This window comes from Ooceraea biroi, chromosome 5 (genome assembly GCF_003672135.1).
Source record: "Ooceraea biroi isolate clonal line C1 chromosome 5, Obir_v5.4, whole genome shotgun sequence".
Classification (NCBI taxonomy): Eukaryota; Metazoa; Arthropoda; class Insecta; order Hymenoptera; family Formicidae; genus Ooceraea; species Ooceraea biroi.
The window spans coordinates 13965849-13986418 of NC_039510.1; the positions used below are offsets into that span (position 1 = coordinate 13965849).

At 43.1% G+C, this 20570-nt stretch overlaps 2 protein-coding genes and 1 long non-coding RNA gene across 10 annotated transcripts in view; 2 read left to right on the forward strand and 1 right to left on the reverse strand.

Moving 5' to 3' along the window:
• Positions 1-312: 312 nt before the first annotated feature.
• LOC105285198 (spermatogenesis-associated protein 20) lies at positions 313-7677 on the forward strand. Of its 8 annotated transcripts, none has more exons than XM_011349254.3 (13): positions 313-640; positions 2708-2846; positions 3091-3472; positions 3658-3801; positions 3918-4007; positions 4181-4441; positions 4516-4695; positions 4876-5085; positions 5163-5355; positions 5468-5636; positions 5710-5915; positions 6066-6262; positions 6342-7677. In XM_011349254.3, exons 1-13 carry the CDS (start codon positions 382-384, stop codon positions 6612-6614), a joined length of 2703 nt encoding a protein of 900 aa, XP_011347556.2. In that variant the 5' UTR covers positions 313-381; the 3' UTR covers positions 6615-7677. The 8 variants fall into 8 exon arrangements, with proteins under 8 accessions (XP_011347556.2, XP_026825503.1, XP_011347557.2 ...); XM_026969702.1 differs by having other exon boundaries at positions 538-640; positions 2648-2846; XM_011349255.3 differs by having other exon boundaries at positions 545-892; positions 2648-2846.
• Positions 7678-10019: 2342 nt separating this feature from the next.
• The window catches only part of LOC105285196 (voltage-dependent T-type calcium channel subunit alpha-1G), a 49781-nt gene continuing 39230 nt past the window's right edge, over positions 10020-20570 (forward strand). The window contains 1 exon segment of the mRNA XM_026969699.1: positions 10020-10402. Coding sequence (XP_026825500.1) covers positions 10020-10402 — 383 coding nt within the window.
• Positions 11452-20498, reverse strand: LOC105285197. Its single transcript, XR_895013.3, has 2 exons — positions 14861-20498; positions 11452-14748 (listed from the first exon to the last, which is right to left on the reverse strand). It is a non-coding gene; the product is annotated as an uncharacterized LOC105285197 (long non-coding RNA).

Below are 20570 nucleotides of genomic sequence, written 5' to 3' on the forward strand. Positions count from 1 at the left end.
CAATTTTATTTCATATACATATTTCACTAATTCACTTATAGTCTTAAATTATTTAAAGCGTTATTAATTTATCATATTGTTTTGTGAAGACTGCGAGTGGAATAAAGACAGACAGATATTCCCCCGGCCTCTGACGTCCCTCGTCGGTCTGCGAACATCGATCGCAACGCCTCTAGTGGCTACTAAAGAAATAAAAAGTGACACACAAAATGATCCATCTCACCTCTGAAGTTTCCAGCCCTGTATATAAGACCGTGATTATGATCAAGTAGTTGCTGACGAGCACCATCAGAGGCGCTTATGAGCGCAGGCATTCCATCTATTCTATTAGTTTATCAATGAGCGTGACAATTATTGCTTCGCACGAGAATCGCATTATTTATGTGCGAATTTCTCGCGTTTATATCACTTGATCAGCATTTAGACCCAGTCCACGCTTACTTTAAGCTCTTTCGTTCGTCCTTATTATTATTATCGAAAATCCGCATTTGTGTCGCGGAAAGTGCCTTTCGGAACGCGGGCTCCGCGATTTACGTTCTCGCTTTACGGCATCACGCATGCTTGTTATTATTGATTCGATCACCCGATCTTCGCGGAGCACGCAACAGCGAGTGCGAGTGTTTGCGGATCCTCCAGAAACGTAAATAGTGCATGACAGCTGCGGGTGCACGTGGCGTAATCTCTTAGATCGTTGGTGCTTATTGACCTGTCGACTGCGAGATCGTAGTTGTCGTTCTAACATGTGGATACTTGCAATTAAAACGTCGTTGTCACGCCAGGTTAGAGGACACCTGGTATCTTTAGATCCGTTTACATTGAACCCTCCTGCACTTCGGACCCTCGTTGCGACGATATAAGTGCGGATTTTCGTGCTCAGGATGCTCGGCGAACGGTACGATCATAAACGCGTATAACGGACTCGGCATTAGCTATATTTATTATATAACGATGAAAGGGCCAAAGCATCGAGGCAAATTCTCTCCTTCTTCTGCGCGCAGCTTGAACGCGCAGGTCCGTCGACAGCCAATTGTCAGCGGGTTTTTTCACGGGCTTCCCAGCAAACACAGTCATGTAACAATGATATTGCCATAATATAACAGAGTGTAACGCGCAATATAACATGTTCGTTACATGTAACGCATATGTTAGTTGTAATTTCCCACTCAAACGAAATTGCAGTAATATAACAATAATATAACGTGTTACTAAAATGTTATATAAATGGAATATGTATTATTTATTCTTTCTTCCTCTCTCTACGACTACGGGTGCATGTTTAATTGATTTTCCTAAACGTTATGTGCAAGTTCGTACTTTCCTCTTATTTATTATTCGTTCAAAAATGTACCACTTCATCGTAGAAATGGACTTACGATACAAGTGTGCCCTGCCGTGATTACCGTTCCTGTATATATTTTGTATTATATTTTGCATGCGAGAAACGAAGCCATCTACCGGACAACTCGACATCTGAATGTTAAAAATGATATATAACATAGACATAATATGCAAATATTACAGTTATATAATATCGCATATTTCAGTTATATTACTGCTATATTATTATAACCAATGTATAACAGAGCAATATAACAGTTTTATAACGCAGTTATATTGCAGTTACAAAGTAAATTATGCAACCTCAACATTAATAACATATAACAGTTGTTATATTACGTGTTACTTCTGTTTTATATAATAGTTATATTTTGTGTTTGCTGGGTTGTGACACATGCGCGCGCGCAGACGAGACAGAGGATCTCCGATATTTCGGCTCTCCAATCTGTAATCGAACAGAAGCATATGGCACGCTGAGCCATACGTGTCTATGGGTACGATGACGCAGATTTTGAATAAAGAACGAGTAATGCGTAAATTTTTGATCGGATACTTTGAGGTTAGTGTCTCGTTAATGTTCACTTCTCGATTCATTTCGTGCCTCTCTTTCTTTCTCTCTCTCTCGCTGCTCCAGAATTGTTACAAGTCATCTTGCATTAAAAAGTCGCTTTCGTAACGTGTCAGTTGATAAGCAATGCTCTCATGTATATATTATTATTATTATTATTAATGCAAAAAATGTGCAGTCTAACATGGTAGATAGCAGTCGTCAAGCTTACTCACGATTAGTGGATGCTTTTTCAGAGTGCGTGTTACATTACTTTTTCACACTGGTAAATTATCATTGCAAATAATACTGTAAAAGTATTTCAAATGCAAATGCACTGTTGCAAATGATGCCAAAGTGCACTGTCATTAAATCGATAGAGCAGCTAGTACGTTGGAGTAATAGCTTACGGCCTTACGCTAATAATCTGTTTTGGGAAGTAGGAAACGAAAACGTAAACTTTGTTTTATGACATGATATTTAATCCTTAATCCTTAACTTGTGTGTCTCCCATTACGAGAAAAATTGTGTTTGGTATATATACTTGACTCGTATAATTAGCTTTGTAATAAAAAACCCCAGATCACTTTTTTCATTTATTGAAATAATTTATTTTTATTTTTTAATTTTAATTTAAGAATTTTTAATCCGGGACTGGTGGCTTCTTCTATGATTATCTGTTGCCATGTATACAACGATAACAGAGCAGACTATTTAATTGTTACTTAATTGTTACTTATATTGTGTGTAATGTGTGTACAGGATCGACGTAGGCATACTTTGCGACTTGTACTCTTCATGCTACACGTGTTATGACTTCAGGAAGATGCAGCATTTTATCAACAGTCCGCTACGTATCAGAGTTATCTAAAAAAAGATACAGTACGGGTGTATACGGGTGTCGTGCCTTTCACCTGGTCGACAATACCCCGCTTCCTATCGTCGGACGACGTATAAACAAGTAATCTGAGAGCAATATTTTTCACAATCATTAAATTGCCGATATCTATAAATTAAATTCTAATTAAAATTAATTGAAGTTAAAATCGATTAAATTACACGTAGAAAATAAAACTGTGTACACTTCTGAAATTGAATTCATTGAAAGGTTTTAATCCTCGCTACTAACGTCCCGAAAAGACTGAAATTAAATGTTCTCAATGAATAATTCTATAATCATTAACAAATACATTTTTAACAAACAGGTTAAATTACAATTCAACATTCTTCCTGTCAACGTCCATCAAGATGGCATCCACTTCAAGTAGTACCAAGAGTAGTGGTCATTCTGCTACAAAGAAACTGAATCGTTTAAGCCTAGAAAAGTCGCCGTACCTGTTGCAACACGCGACCAATCCTGTGGAATGGTATCCGTGGAGTGACGAGGCCTTAGAAAGGGCGAGGAAGGAGAATAAAATGATTTTTCTGTCGGTCGGCTATTCGACGTGCCACTGGTGCCACGTGATGGAGAAAGAATCTTTTGAAAACGGCGAGATCGCACGGATCATGAATGAAAACTTTATTAATATCAAAGTGGACAGGGAAGAGAGGCCTGACATTGACAGGATATACATGACGTTCGTTCAGGCACGTGTCATCAAGCAATTGTTGATTGTCGATTGACGTATTATTTTTTCACGACGACGACCAGACGACCAGACGACGACATGACGACCAAAAGTATAGGAAAAGAGAGACGCGCATCTCATTTATGACAGTTAAAAACCTCCTCGACGTTTAAGAAATGCACTAAGCGTATCTGTATTTAATAGGCAAAGTCCGGTCATGGCGGTTGGCCGATGAGTGTTTTCTTGTCGCCGGATTTAACGCCGATAACAGGTGGAACGTACTTCCCGCCAGATGACAAGTACGGCCTCATAGGGTTTAAGTCGCTCCTGCTAGAAGTTGCAAAGAAGGTAACGCGTAAAATATGTGACGTTTAAATTGCTTTGGCATATTTAGAATTCATCACGTCCCATTGAGTGTGTGAAACCATATCAGATCTGTAATTCATATCTTTTTTTTGTTCTAGTGGACACAACATAAGGGCGATATAATCAAATCTGGCATCCACATAGCAAGCCGTCTGAGAGATATCGTCGAGTGCAAACAGGGGGTACAGGTGAGGAAACAATACAGATTTCTAAAATTTAAAGATTTTATTTATTTCAATCTACTTTTATTTAATTTTGCTTAACTTTATTTGAATTAATCTAACTTCTACTTAATTCGAATTTGCTTCACTTGATATAATTGCTTAACCGTGTCTCTTACTTGTCGATTCCCGTGATGCAGAAGGAGGATGGAGTTCCTACGACAAAATGCGCCTTGCTATGCGTGCACCTTCTGGCAAACGGATACGATCCGAAATTCGGCGGATTCAGCAGCGGATCCAGGATGAGCGGGCCGAAATTCCCCGAGCCGGTTAACTTCAATTTTCTTTTCAACATATATGCTAGGAGCACGTCTGCCGAGCTCCGTAAACAGTGTCTAGAGATGTGCCTGCACACTTTGAAGAAGATGGCTCACGGAGGAATTCATGATCACGTGGGACAAGTAAGTAAGCCTCGTGTCTCGTGGCTTTTGTGATTATTCTGAGCGAATCAAGTTGATCTATCTATACTTTTCAGGGATTTTCGAGGTATTCTGTGGACGGCGAATGGCATGTTCCCCACTTCGAGAAAATGCTTTATGATCAGGCTCAGTTAATACAGGCCTACGCTGACGCCTACGTTGTCACAAAAGATGCATTCTATTCCGATATCGTGGACGATATCGCAACATACGTCGCGGGCGACTTGCGACACAAGGTATATACACTTCTGTTCGTCCTTTTACAACGATGCTTGGTATCTTAATTCCTTAGTCTCCAGATTTCTGAAATAAATTTTATAAATTTTATAAAAACGAGACGTAACGTTACAAGAGACATAACAGAAAAATTAACACGTAGATAACTCTAAAATATCTATAACGCATACATTGTTCAGGAAGGTGGCTTCTACAGCGCGGAGGATGCGGATTCACTCCCGGAGCCGGAGGCTTCGGCGAAACGGGAGGGCGCGTTCTACGTTTGGTCCTACGACGAAATCAAAGAGCTTTTAGACGAGGAGATACCCGGACATGATAATGTACGATTTTGTGACCTTATCTGTTATCACTTCAACGTGAAGAAAGAAGGGAACGTGAAGAAGGCTCAGGTACGTTACGGTCTAAAATAAGAGATTCTGGAATAAGAAATATTTATGAAACAAGACTCGTGATTGTTCTGAAACAGGATCCCCACGGGGAGCTAACGGGCAAGAACGTATTTATCGTTTACGATGGGGTGGAACAGACCGCAGAGCACTTTGGCATTAGTGTAGAAGATACGAAGAGCTATATCAAGGAAGCCTGTCGAATCTTGTTTGAAGAAAGAGTCAAGAGGCCGCGGCCTCACTTGGACGATAAGATCATCACAGCGTGGAACGGTAATGAATTGTCAACCGCGATGACGACGTCGCTCGTGCCGTCATCGTCGCTTTGGATTTTGTAACGCGCGCTTTCACGGAATCTAGCGATCTGTTTGCGATCCGTTTGCAGGCCTCATGATAAGTGGCTTCGCGCGTGCCGGAGCAGCCGTGAGGAACAAGAGGTACGTTGAGCTGGCGACGGACGCTGCCAAGTTCGTTGAGCGATATCTGTTCGACAAAGATAAAGGCGTTCTGCTTCGTAGCTGCTACCGCGGCGAGGGCGACAGAATCATGCAGACGTGAGTGACTGTCTTGTTTCGGTCAGCGGTGGCGGAAGATACGAAACTCGCTACTGCAACGTGATTTATTTAGGAGCGTCCCGATACACGGTTTTCACGACGATTACGCGTTCGTCGTGAAAGGATTGCTCGATCTGTACGAAGCTAATTTTGATCCGCACTGGATTGAGTTGGCCGAGCAGCTGCAGGACATCCAGGATCGGCTGTTCTGGGACACGCAAAACGGTGGCTACTTCTGCACGATCGATGACTCTCAGATGATTCTACGAATGAAGGATGGTACGTTTGATGAGATTTAGGCTGCATTCTTATCATTGGTCCAAATATTTACAGCATCATCGAATCAATCGACTAATATCGATCGTCTCATTATGTTTGATAGCAATAAAAATGAGAAAACGTACGTTCGATTTTTCTGCCTCTTCGCAGCTCATGACGGTGCGGAGCCATCGAGTAATTCGATCGCCTGCTCCAATCTACTGCGTCTGGCGAGTTACCTGGAGCGCAAGGAACTGAAAGACAAAGCCGAGCAACTTTTGTGCGCGTTCGGTAAGAGTCTCACGGAGATGCCGATCATGTTCCCGCAGCTGACACTGGCGCTGCTCGATTATTACGATGCGACACAGGTGCATATTTACTTTCGCTTCTTATCCGCGGCCAGTATGACGATTCCCGGCGCAGTTAAACGTTTCGTTCCCTTTCCAGATCTTCTTGGTGGGAAAATCGGATGCCGAGGACACGGTCGAGATGCTGAACGTCGTCCGCGAGCGTCTGGTGCCCGGCAGGGTGCTCGTGTTAGCCGATCCCGAGGAGCGGGACAATATATTGTTTCGCAAGAACGCGATCGTCGACAAATTGAAGCCAGAGAATGGCCAGGCGACCGCTGTTGTGTGTCAGCATCGCACGTGTTCCCTGCACATCACGAATCCTAGCGAGCTCGCGTCGCGGCTGGATGACTGTAGATCTCCTGACCTGTAAGCGTAAGGGCAAGAACAAACAATGGGGAAGGGGAGGAAAGGGGAGTAAGGAAAAACGCACATCGGATACATCTGCCGAGATGTGTCCTGGAGCTCCAATTGCGTTCCGGCGTCTCGTCTAAGAGGATTTCCCGTGTTAAATAATGCGACGTTAGCCCGTGCAGATTGGCGTAGCCAGTCGCTGTAATGCCCGCGAGCGCAAGCGGATCGATAGCACGTCGCAGCCGAATAAAGAGATGTATCCGGTGTGCGTGACGCGATATACAACAACAACGCTGCGCGATAATCCGGCCTTGTTCCTGCATATCGCATTATAACCATTTATCTTTGTTCTGAATAAAGTTGTAACTGTCTATACCCACACACACACACACGCGCGCAAAAAAATACCAAGTGTCTTTTCCTCTTTCGCTTTTTCCCTATTCCCTTTCTCTTTTCCTCCCTCTTTCTTTCTCTCCTCTCTCTCTCTCTATCTTTCGTTCTTTCTCTCGTTCTCTTTCCATCACAGTTATTAACATCCCTGAGAAGCATGTTTCGTGAAACATCAAATACCGCAGATTATGCCAGCCACTTGAAACGGCCGAACGGCGAACGCGAAACGCGCGTGGTTGGTTTCTATTTTCGGCCGCGCGCGCGAAGTCGATTAAGGTCGACGACGGCACGTTTGTACTCTCCAACAAATTTGATCGTTTCCGGACGTAGCGCCGACTTTAATCATGTATTCGGTATCCGGTAGTTGATTGTATGGTCGCTACCTTGTCGTTCCCCTGTTCGAAAATCACGGCGATATTACAGCGTAACTCATCCGTTTTCTGATTTCTGAGCGAAATCGGAAGTGAAGCGCACATAGTGTTGATAAGAGCGATACGATGTTCAAGTTTCGATTTTGTCATTGTAAGCTTCAGCCAGCGAGCCAGGAAGTTTCATTTAGAAGGTCCTCGCGTAAAGCATCAGAAATGCGTCTGCTCTTTGTCAAGCAGGTATTGAATGTAACATAATTTGTTATAATGAGTGTACAATAAGTACAAAATTTATTGTAATGAATAAAATATAGTTATACAAAGTGTTTTCTTTCTCACTTCTCTCGAAGTTCGTAGCTGGAAATGCACCTTTTTTTAAACATTTTTAAACATTAACGTTTGGAACCATCCGATAAAATCAAGTAATTCGCGTAATCGAACATTAAGTTTAAATATTTTTTACATCGTCCGGATGTTTTCAATCTAAGATTATAACAGCTCGAGTTTGGAAGTTACAATAATTTGAGTTTGAAGTTGCAACAGCTTGGGCCTGAAGCTACAACAATTTGAGCCCGAAGCTGTAACAGCGGAGTCTGAAGATACAACAGTTCGAGCCTGAGGCTATAACAGTTTGGTCCTAAATTTAGGTAAAGTAACAAGGCCAAGCTAGGTGATCGATGTATCGCCAGATTAATAATTTTTGTTTAAACTATCCAAATTTTAAGATCAAATGCTTTTGTTCCAAATTATAATAATTCAATTAGCATAATTTATTCGAATCATTTGTTTGATCCTGTTTTGAACGTTTCTATAGAATTGATCTATTAAAGGGCAAAGTCTGACCCTTCGACAATGCGCAATCAATCAACAACACCTCTTCATTATCAACATTTCTTCCCTTCTCATCCTTCCATGACTCGGCGCGGCCTGAGGAAAGAAACTTTTCTCTCGTCAAACTTATCTTCCACTTGATTGCCCTTCGCACCCTATGGAAGAAGTCGTCGCACTTTGATGCCGGTCACGCGATAAGCCGCAGTTCATCAATTAACTGGATATCGATGGGAGAGCAAAGTTTCAAGATAGCACCCCGGGACAACCCGCAGTGAGGGAAAAAAGCACAAGTGTCGCTTAGCCGGTGCCGAAAGTGAAAGCAAAAGGATCTCAAGGACTTGGATCTCCTCCAGTCACTTCTCTGTCTCTCTGTTCCTCCACCTTGCCCGCCTTAAGTGCCAGCCGTGAAGGAGCCTTAGTCGACCCGTGCAAGAGGAGCAAGAGAAAGAGGGGACTGAGGAGGATGAGGGAGAAGGAGGACGAGGTGGAGGACGCTGAAGAGGAGAAGCGGCGTGCGGAGAGCTGAGAGAAACGGGAAGTGGGAAAGAGTAGGAAAATCTCCGGATTTTCTCCGGGTGAGAATGTTGGAGGTCGCGAGACACGGATGAAGCGCGAGGGACACGCACATCGGGGGTCGCGCATGCGTCTGCCACTACTACATCGTCGTCGTCGTCGTCGTCGTCGTGCTCCTCGGCGGCGGTGGCGTCGGCGGCGGTGGAGGATGTTCGACGTTTTTTTTTCAGTCACCGGTCGACGCTGCGCCGGGCATCGTCGTCGTCGTGATACGGCCGCGACAGCGCGTGCAGCATCGTGTTCACCACGGCTCCTCACGGTCCGCAGCTGCTACCACCAGCGCGTACTACTACCGCGTACTATCGTGCACCGCGCGTGCACCGCGCTCACCACCCTCGCGGCCAGCAGCCCGTGCTGGTGCTCGCGTGTCCGCGCGACCGACGTCGCGGTCGATAGACCCACGGCCGGACGAGAGGATACTGCCAGGTGGAGGCAACAAGGTGGTGCGGGTGGATCAGTACTTGTCGACCGCGCGCTTCACGTGCTCTTTTTTCACGTTCGGTTGCGCCGATTGGAAGACGATTATCTCCCCTTCATCCCTATCTTGTTCTTTCTCTCTTTCTCTCCCTCTCTTTCTTTCTCTACTTCTGTCTGTTCCCGTGAAGAGACCTCGCATCCACATCGTGTGACCTCATGGTGAAATCGCGCGGCGGTCCATCCCCCAGGGATATCGCGATATCGGGGCAAGGTTACTGCGCGCTCGCCTCCCGTAGGTGAGAAGCGCAGGTGAGAGAAGTAACATCGGGCAGGCGCACCGAGGTACCGAGGCAGCACCTGGGTTCGCTACCTCCGCGACCGCAACGTAAAATGCGATCGGCGGCCGCGCGCCCGCCACCCCGATTGCGAGAGTGCGGACCGATGGGCGGCGAGCATCAGCGGGGTTGAAAGGGAACTCGAGGAGGAGCTTTTGCGAGGAGACTAGCAGAGAGAGACAGAGACAGAGAAAGAGAGAGAGACGCGAAGAGGAATTGGTGCGGAACGAGCGCGCGTGCATCTCTCGATGACGCCGCCGGGGTCGTGGTTTCCTCCCGACTCGCCAACCGATCGTCCGCGCGATTAGTCGAGTACGATCGTGCGCGCGAGAAGCACCCGCGGACGGTGCTTTCAGGAAATCGGGCAATGAGAATCTCGCCTCGCGGGGTGCCTCCGTACCGTCACCCCAAGCAGCCCCGAGCTTCGCCGAAGAGTCCGCGCCGTCGTTGAGCTCCATCGTCGAGATCCAACGGAGGAGCGCCGCGTGCGCGACGGAGAGGCGCTCGAGGATGTCGCTGCATTATCCCCAGGGATACCGATACCGATCCGCATCGAGGGCAGGCGGTGGGGCCGGGGAGCAAGGCTCGGACAGTGACGTAGCGGAGCTCAGCGATCTCGAGGATGACGAGGACGAGGATGGAGCTCGTGACATCGCTGACAGACGAGCGGTCGTGGAGGAAGAGGACGACGACGAAGACGAGGACGACGAGGATGCTGAGAATGGCGAGGACGACGACGACGACGACGACGGTGACGATGACGAGGATGACGAGGAAGACGAGGAGGAGGAAGCCGAAGTGCTGCCCTATCCAGGTTTCATTCCAATTGCGCTCAGGTACCTCGATCAGACCACACGACCGCGCAACTGGTGTCTTGCACTCATCACTAATCCATATCCTTTTGATACTTCCCAACCAGGTACGGTATATACGTTGCTTTGCGAGATCTCATGTTGCGTGAGCGATCGCGTGTCCCCAAGTATCTCGGATTATTAAAAATAAAAGATTAAAAAATACATTTTTGTCTTCGAAAAGAGATTTAGGAAATTGGAGTGTCTTTTAAGCATACTTGAGCAAAACAGAACACTTGACTGATTACAATGTCTTTCTAAATTAACTTTGAATTTTTCACGAGAAGATAAAGGAGTATCTCAGTGCTCAGAAAAAGTCTCTTGGATGTATCCGTTGATATCGTTAACATCATCGCGATATATCTTATATCCAGGAGAGATTTCTTAAGGAATTAAAGTCCAATTATTGGACATCGAATTAAGCTCGTTGAAGCTTTCATAAAAGATCTGGACCGTGCATCCCTTTGTGTACGTTTCACGAATACAGATTCACTTTTCATGGTCGTAAGCTAGTGCGAACTGTTTGCGCGCGAGTCGATTTTCATTAGGAATTTATCTCATCTCTCCTGCAAGGTTGCGCGTGCGTCAGCGTTTTCCGTGGTGGCAAGCTATCGGAGTCTGTTGATTTTCTCCGAGTCGTCGTGTAATGTACAGAGGATTATCAGATAAGATCAGATAGAGCACGCTATCGGAAGATCAGTGTTTATCCAGTTGAACGAATTGTCAATAGCACCTAGCTTTGCGTTAGGAGAGATTCTTGTAGTATCCCTGCTTATGATGAGCACAGTTTGATCCCAATAAATCAATCGTGCAATGTTATTATGCATTGGCAATGCCGATTCCGTCTTCAACTTTAAGCAAGGAGAAGATACATGTAAAATTATAATATAATAACATAAATATAATTAAAGTCGAATTTTCTTCTCTCTTCTAGGTGTCTTACAGCTACCAAATAATAATACTCAACTATGTCATGAGTAATACCTACTGCATTCTAAATAGATTGGATTGGTATTCAGAGTTTGAAGCATTCAAACTTCAAGTTCAAACCTTGAACTATCTGGATTTCTTTCAAAGCACGAAATTTACTGTATTACTCAATCCAAGTTTTACATAAGATGCGAAGCAAATTTGATCGCGTTCGAACTATCCTTGGTTGAAACTCAAATGCTTCCACTTCGAAATGTTTCTGTTTGAAATTTCGACTAGATTTCTACTACAATAGTTGTCGGCTCATTTGAGCATATCTGATACTTTCAAAAGCACACTTAATTGCTCTCATACTATGTCTCCGATGCGAAGACTCCATTTAAAATCTTATCCTCTTTCGCTTTGAAAATTGTCTTCGCGAGAGAGAGAGCCTCCGACTCGTGGCAACACTTCGCTCTCCTCTTTACGGACGCATAGCACTCGCTCTATTTGTTCATCGCAGTATCCCGCCGTGCATTCATCGCGAGAACCTCGGGTCGAGTGGCGGACGCGATGGCGGGTGCCGAGGGAGACCGGTCTGAGAGGATGCCTTAAATAGGTCATTGATTGACCTATCCCCAGGCGAATCCTAGTGCGCGCGTAGCCGCTTTCCACAGTGGCACACTTCTCTCTTCTCTCTCTTTCCTCTCGCGCCGGCGACGAGGTCTCCTTCTTTCTCCCTCGCTGTTCTGCGTTCTCCATCGCCCTCGCGTTCGCCCCTTTCGCTCGTTCTTCTTCAACCCCCGGCGCGTATACACCGAGTACGCCTATATCCGTTTGTGCGGGAAATTACTGAGGGCGTGCGGCGGGATGTGCACGTGGTGCGGCGGTGGAGGCGGCCGGGCAAAGTTTAGTCAGCCACCCATCAGAGCAACAAGCATCGAGGAAAACGTGGCGAACACTACGAGAAAAGATCTCCATTGTGCCAGCGGACAATGGATGGGTTGGAGCACCGCGAACGCGGGCCTCTCTCGGGCCTCTGTTTCGCGTTTCGCCGCCACCGTGCGTCTGCTTTTCAATTGCCCCCTCGTTCATCGCAGTCGTGCGTCTCATCGTTGCGAATCGGCGAGACGGTCGTTGAAACTGTCGTTTAAATCGACATCGGATGTATATCCGATGGTTTTTTCCACAACTTCTTGGATCTGGAAACGATATTTCGCAGTTAAGTTTTTTGCATTTTTGCATCAAAAAGAGAATTTAATGAATAATCGGGTACCTTTGAAGTACCTTTATGCATTATCATGGAGTACTCATTGGTTGAAAGCGCGAAAACGCTTTTATATCAAAGTTACAATATATGTTGCATAGCTGTGTACGTTAGTTAACTGCTGTCGCAGCACTAAAGCAACGTGGCTTTAATTTCCGAAATTTTTAAATACATTTTGCTAAAACTAGTTTATCGCGACGAACACCCTTGACCTATCGAGGTTTAATCCTAGCGGAACCAAGGGCATCCCGGCAAACATTAAATTGCATGCTTCCTTGAACTACTTTCCATGATAGTGGTTTGTAACTACCACGATTTCACAATATTTTTAATAAATCTAGCCAACAAATTCTTTAAATAATGGCTCAACATATTAAATTGTAGCGATATATTTTTAACGAATCGGCAATAGTGGACTGTATATAATTTTATGACTTGTTGCGTTAGAATTCAACATTTTTGTTCTGTTTGGTTTGTATAATACATCTCGAGAGCACAAATCAAATTTCTCGCGAGTCGCGGTCGAGACATATGTCAAATAAGTCACATCTTTTTTAATTTGGCAAGCACTGCAAAGCGTACGAGTACTTTGCTTTCAGTTTCAGTGTTCGAAACGCGAGATAATATGACGCAAGTTGCGTGGAATGGTTACCATTATCATGATAAATGGTCATTTCTATTCCAATTTGATAGTTCACTTAATTATCTTAAGTGCTATGAAACGAGCCATTATTTGCGCTTTAATCTGATTACATATCCTCCATGTTTAATTAACTCGTACAGTGCTCATTCTTATTTTACTTGTACACGTGTTTCACTTTCCAAGTTTTGAAATTAATTGCTGTGAAATGCGTGGAAGTCAGAGCCATGTATGCAACGAAAGCAATATACATGCAATACGTATACATTATATATAATCAAATTATTATTTTTCTATGGGTTTGATTCTCTGTTATATTTTTATATTTTAGGTTTATCGTTTTATAGATTCTTTGGAATTTGATGTAAATTGCTTTACATTACAAGAAGTTTCCATTAGTGCTGACATTTCACGCGACAGGCTTTGACTATTCATCACTCTTTAGTCGGACATATGATTGCACTATACTACTGCATTGATCGGTTAATTATATTCAGACTATTCTCACAAGAATTTGTTTTCCATTAGCGCCCTGAATATTCTGATAATCATATGATTAGAACAGTTTGAGCATCGATTCTTAAATTAGTTACATTTTTTGAGCCATTCGAGCCTAAACAATTTGACTTGGAAGCTTCAGTTTTTACTTAAAAACATTTCTTTACAGACATACAAAAAATTGATATAAAAAGTATAATAAAAATAGTGATAAAATGAAACGTAATATTATACAATAATTTATTACTTCATTACTAATTATGTACATACAGTTTGCTTTTTCTATAGTGAAACATTGGGCAGTAAATGTTCACATGGTACGATTTTGTGGCGAACGATGCGTTTTTGTGCATTCTTTTTGCAATCAGAAGCAACAGTGTCCGATCAAACAACTTGGAACAAGAGTATCAACCGCTCTGCTCGCTTCACATCCGCGCGCATCCTTCGGTTTTCTTTTGACGAATCTTTCCACTGATTTGTTGTCGATCAACGGTGATGTGAGAGCAATTGCAGGTCCGGGGAAAAATAATCGAGTGACTAAAGCGAGGCAAACGAGGCAATCATCCACGGCCTCGAACGTCGCCGGAAGCGGCAGTCGATCGAAACAATTTGCTCGGCCGCCTCGGCCGCTTGATTGTCTATTAAGCGTCGCGTAAATGAGCGCCGATGAGAGAGAGAGGCGTCGATGAGGAACAGGTTGACGGGCCATCATCGTCAACCGATCGTTGACGTAACAGACGTACGTGTAAAAATTGATCGCTTAAGGAAACATTCGCGCGATTCTTATTAACGTCATGTGTAGCACGATATGCATGCAATTCGGCGATATCATAATGAATATCGCACTGTAAACATAAAAAGTAAAAAATTACTCTCTTCTGCGTGTTGCAATATTTTGTATTCATTATAATTTAATTTATTTAAGTTATCTTTTCAAGATATGTTTCCGATTCCTAGTAATAAGGATGCGCAAATTTATTATTAGCCAAGATATCTGGAGACTCATTTATTGCACAAAGACCGATTTCGTTGAATTTCATGAATCCGATAATATTTCTTCAGCTGAAATTTTTGCTAAAAATCAAATGATAAATTAATGGCATATAATGGGAATGGAAAATTAATTGCTCGAATATGCATCTTTCGTATTGAATTAAAAATGTAACGCGATTATATTAAGCAATACCTTTCATAATAAATGTCACGTAGCAATTAATATATAATCTATATTAACTGCGATATCTCTGCACTGGTTCGATCCCCGTTCCTTGCCACAAGACAGTTTCCATTATAAAATGTATGAGCTGTCGATGGAAATATCAGAAGCATTTGCGCCACGCGAGGATGCTTCACGTCGTCAAACTTCGCATTTTGAATTAGTCGGTTTCCTCGATGCGATTATACTCCTAGAATCCAGACCACGCGTGCCTCTGATAGAACAAGCTACGATTGTGATACGAGTGCTCGATTTATGCGAACGGTTGCACATTGTTGCAGCAAGCCAAGAATTCCGCACTGACCGTGCCGCAACGACATTAATCCTTATGTAAACGATACTTGATGCGACCGCAGGCCACGTTAGCGCGCGGCAGATTACACGATAAACGCTTATCTAGGGCTCCAGGGTCTTGTTGTTACAACACACCGGCCCGAGTAAAGCGATCGAATTGATTATTTTCCAGCAGTGCTTATCAGCGTGCGATGCGCGTTAAAACGGAGCGAGGCTTATTTTTAGCTGGGCACACATGTGCATGTGGACCTGCGCGAGATAAAAGGCATTTGTCTCTCCGCGAGCGAAACGCCTCGCGTTATTCTCGTAACGATTTAATTACTCACTCCGGAAATGAGGAATGCCCGGTTGCGCTCCTGTTCCTGGAATATCCGAGAGTGAAAATAGTTCCGTCACGGTCGAGCTCGACCATGGTACGAAGCGTAGTCTGTTACGCGATAGAGCGTTCTCGTTTTCAGGAAAATAGTCATTTATGAGAAGAAGTAGAATATCGAGAGCAATATCGATTTGAAGCTTCTTCCGCGTCATACTTTGAAAGAGATTGAAACGATTTGATTATTTATTTAGAAATGAGAGAGATGAGAAAACGACAGAAATTTGAAGGTGTTATGTAATTAAAGCTACATCTTTCTTGGAAAATGATTACTATATAAATAACCATTGACTCATAAGTGAATATTTTTAAGGTATACGAATCGCGTACAGTAAACTGCTGTGTACTTACTTTGATTGTCTAATTAATCACATAGCTTCTTAAATTATTTAATTAGGTAATTGTGTAACTACTTAATTTATTTAGAGTTACTATAATTATAAATTTTGTAACTTTAGATTTAAATTTCTAAGACTCTTGTCGCTCGTCAAAATTTTTCTTTTAAATTATTCCTGCATAAATAATTTTAATACGGCTTTAAAGTATACAACTTCTCGTGTAACAAACTATGCCTAGAGATTTATTCTTCACAAGATGTTGAGTACGTCCAAGTCGTGAAAATCGGTGCAGCTGAGTCGTTAACTTCGGCGCAATCGATACACGTCGTTGTAATAATTTGCACGTGAAACGCGGACGCTTTTTTCGCTCGATTCTCAGCGGACGAGGCGCTTTGTCTGAAAGTCTCATTATATGATTCCCGCATGGCCGCGGTAATATATAGGGGGATAGAAAACCTGACAAATTGCACGTATATTCTGCTTCTGGTTTTTGCTGTTACAACGATCGCGACAAATTGCAGCGAACCTTCCTCCAGCTGTCTCACAGCAGCTTGGGATAAGACCGCGATGAAAGGAAAGGGGATGGGTCCCCCAATGGAGGAACGGAGGATTTTTACGATGACTTAGGTCTCTCCAGGCAACGTCAACCCCGATCGATCGTGCGACGTGAACGACGAAAGTCCGGAAAGGAGTTCGGTTTTAGATCGACATCCCTGACACTCCGTCGTGGCCTTTTCTCGTTCCTTCATATCAGACATCCTGATATGAAGGAACTTGACTGAGCATCGATTGCATCTCCCGCGTACCACCGGATGCCCTTTCAACCGTAGATGCCAGAAGACATGCTGCGAAAAGAGCAGTCACTTCTTAATGGTGAAATGAGCGACAGCAACGTTGCGCTGCTTCAAGAGCTAAATTTTCGGGAATTAAGCAATCAAGGAAAATTAGAGAACAATAATGAAATTTAGTTTTCCTCTTTATTTTATATAATCTGAAAATTGATGATTATTGTACAATTACCTAAAGATCTCTTTAATGATTATCACACGAAAGATTTTGCTAAATAACATAGATATGAATTTTATAATATTAGTTGCATGCAATTGATATCTATTTGGCATAGCTTTATGCCTAAGATTTACTTATTAAGAATCTCCACTATAAGTGTCATTAAACTGTGCATTTATATTATACCTAAGTGATGCAGTTGTCCCTTTCTTCATGCAGACAATTACCCTTCCGAAGAGGGCTTACCATTACCAGTAGGAAGTGACGCGTGCGTTGCAAGGGGATGAAAGTTAACAGCAACAACAACATAATAGGGTGAACACGCAAAGCTCGCGTACATTCATTTTCTATTTGAGCGGCTACACCTGTCCGACTTATTACTCGTGTACACCGATGCAAAATGCATCGCTCGTGAATTGTGGAGCGTTTCCTGCAAGAATAACAGAACGATCATATTAGTACACGTACGCAGGTATTATCATTTCATCCGTTAATAATTGTATTAATAATTCTACTGCACTTTGCATGATTATATTTGAAATTGTTGACGATATTTGGTCGAGCAACAGCTGATAATCAAAACCGATAAAGAAAATTTTTCGAAACACTTCAGTTTCTCTCTCAAGTTCAAGAGCAAAAGCAAATTGGAGGGTAAAATTTGTTTCCTCTTTCCTCGAGACAGTCCGTTCTTTCGCTTTAAATAAGTATCTACAGATTTTGGGAGGTCAATTGCTTCGACTTCCGATTCCATTTAAGAGAGAATGCAAATCCGATTCCTAGGATTAGCTGCACGTTCCGCGAGAAATATACGAATTGCCAGTCGTCAATCGTTTCTTTCGCATTAGCGAGTGTTCTGGCGCTCGCCAAGATGCGAGGGTTGCACGCTGGAGAGAAGCCGACTGTGGAGGCCAGCCGTTATTGATCGAACACACTCCGAGCACGTTTGTGGGTAGCAGATAACGCGCGGGAGGTTCCTCGCGATCTGCCTGTCAAAACCAGCAATGTGCGCCAGTTTTTGATGCGAGTGTTTCCTGCCACCCGTGTTTCTTTGCCCGCTTCAGATGAGACGTTACAGGTGCTCGATGGCCGTTTGTGCAAGCGCGCAAGAGAGGCCAAGAGAGCTGCTCGCGGACGCTCGTCGACATCGCCAGCGCTGGCACGCGAAACTGTGTGTCAGCATGATAGATCGTTGTTATGATACACCCGTCATTTCTCATGAGCCTTGCCGAGATCAGTGGAATGATCTATCACGCGTCCGCCGTTCGAGCTGCGCACAGATCGCACGTCGATTTCGCGTTTAATTCCAGAAGCGATCGCGCTTCTCTGCAAAATACATTTGATCCGCTTGATAGGAAATGTGTTCGCCTAGACGTATGAAAAATGAAGTGTACTTTTTAATTATTAATATGCGCAGGCATATAATTTTGATAATCTCGCTTGGATGCTCGCGTGATGCCTCGACGAGGATTTTAGTTAGCACGAAGGTATTATATTCCCTTTTGTGAGAAACTCTTGCTTTAACTTTAGACATGGGGCGCACATGAAAAAGTCGGAGGATTATTATGATTAAAGCTGAAATTAAATTCCCGTTACGAAGCCCGCGTTTTGAACTCTCGTTGGATGAGAAATTACGCCGTCGAAGTTTAATTCGCCGGCTCTGTCGGGTCTTCGCTAGCTTGCATTCGTAATGAAATTTTCGTCAAGATTAAATAAAACGCCCATTTTTGGGTACATTTTGGTGTAATGATTTGATGTAGGAGGTTTGGTCTAATAGGATTGATCTGCTAGTAGACGATCTCGTTTCGATCCCGTCATTGTCATTAGACCGATTATTCCCCAACCCTCGACAATCGTGAAAGTACCCCAAGGACCCATCCAGATAATATCGAGATGTATGACACGTCTCATTTGCGTGATAAGCGGCGATTGCTTCATTATCAGTACACCAACTTTTCGTGCTTGGTCAGAGATTATTCATAGTCCGGATATCCTGAAAGAAAGCATAAAGGTCACGTGCGAAAATAAACGCGTTCAAGTTCATAGACGTCACATCGGAAACAGCCCATCTATTTTTATGAAGTCCTCGCGATTTCATTTTTAAACCGTATCTAGTGTGTCGCGACCGATTCAGTACAATTTGCAGCGCAGAGGATTCATTCTCGGAAAGGATTCATTCTCTATAATTAATTGGGCGCAACAAGTAGCGCTGGAAGAAGAATTCCGAACGAAGTCAAACGATTACGGTGATCTTTATCTTAATGGTGCTCTTTGCTTTTAACATTTCGCGTGCGATCTGATGTCAGTAACCCGCCGACTGGACGCATGAACAGCCGTTTGCACGCGACTCTGATGAATGTCGTTGTCGACATTCGTAGCGCCGTCCCGCAAATTAAGGGTGGAGTACAAACCCCTCTCTCCAAGCGAGACCGATTGATGTTGCGGTGGTTTCTTATTTCCAGAAGTCACGCACTCGATTTGTCTCCCAGTATGCGCGTGTCGAGAAGACGTCGCATTAAGACGTTCGTGTCTTGCGTTGCGACAAAAGATTTATTTATTATAATTAGCACTCATAAATGAAAGTAATACGAAGTTGCAGTTTCAAACTCAAGTTTTAAAAATTGTTCTTTTGAGTTCTAGATAGAAGCTATACAATTCAATCCTGAAACAATAATATTTGACCGTGAATGAGTCTGCTGATTTGCTTAAATTCAGAATTTGATTGTTAAAATGTACCTTTATTATTTTGAAAGCTTCTTTATTTGCTTTCAGATTTAAGCTTAAAAATACAAATTATTCGAATGATTCAAACTAGTTCGATACAATTGTCTCAACGTCAGAATTCCGATGTTGTGCTGATTCAAATTAACATTACATACACACAATCATGCGTGTAATCACATACGTATACATAATTAAACAATGCAATTATACGCAATTTCCAATTATAAATTTCGATTTGGTTCTACATTGCATTTTAACATGTTCATTACTCCTTGCTTCAGAATCCTGACGAAGACTTAGACATTTCAACAAATCGTGAATGTAACCGCAATATTTTATTCACACGTACTTGTTTTTCTCACATGCTGAGAGTAGAAGCACGCGATCGTACGTGGTGATTAGACGTGACAAGTCGCAAGTTCTACTTGTCCGCGTCAAGTTGAGATGTGTCGTAAAAACTGCGATATTTAGATAATTCACTTAACAACGTTGGTTGATGTGTCGATTACTCGCGAGTTGAGGTTTATCGATCGACATCCGACGAAATTACAAATTGCCAGAATAAAATATGCCTTGTCGATAATTGCGATAACGACTGCGTCCTAAAAACGTACTTCAGCAGACACGAAAAACAGGCTGCCCAAATTTTCTCTTGTACTTACTAAAACGATGATAAATTCTGCTAATAGTAAAATCAGTCCACAGCAGTCCATGCGTGTTAAATACGTGTTAAATTTAATATTAGTGCTGAATAATATATGCAAATATCCAGCACGACAAGTATCTCTTGAAAGATCCCTTCTCACGCTCGTACAAAGTGGCATCGTATCTTTAAGGGGGGAGCCTGCTTTAGAACGTTGAAAATAAGGTATAATTTTACGAATTTTTTTTGGAGAAACTATACAGCGGATCATTATAAAACTTTGATGCATTTATTAGTACATAT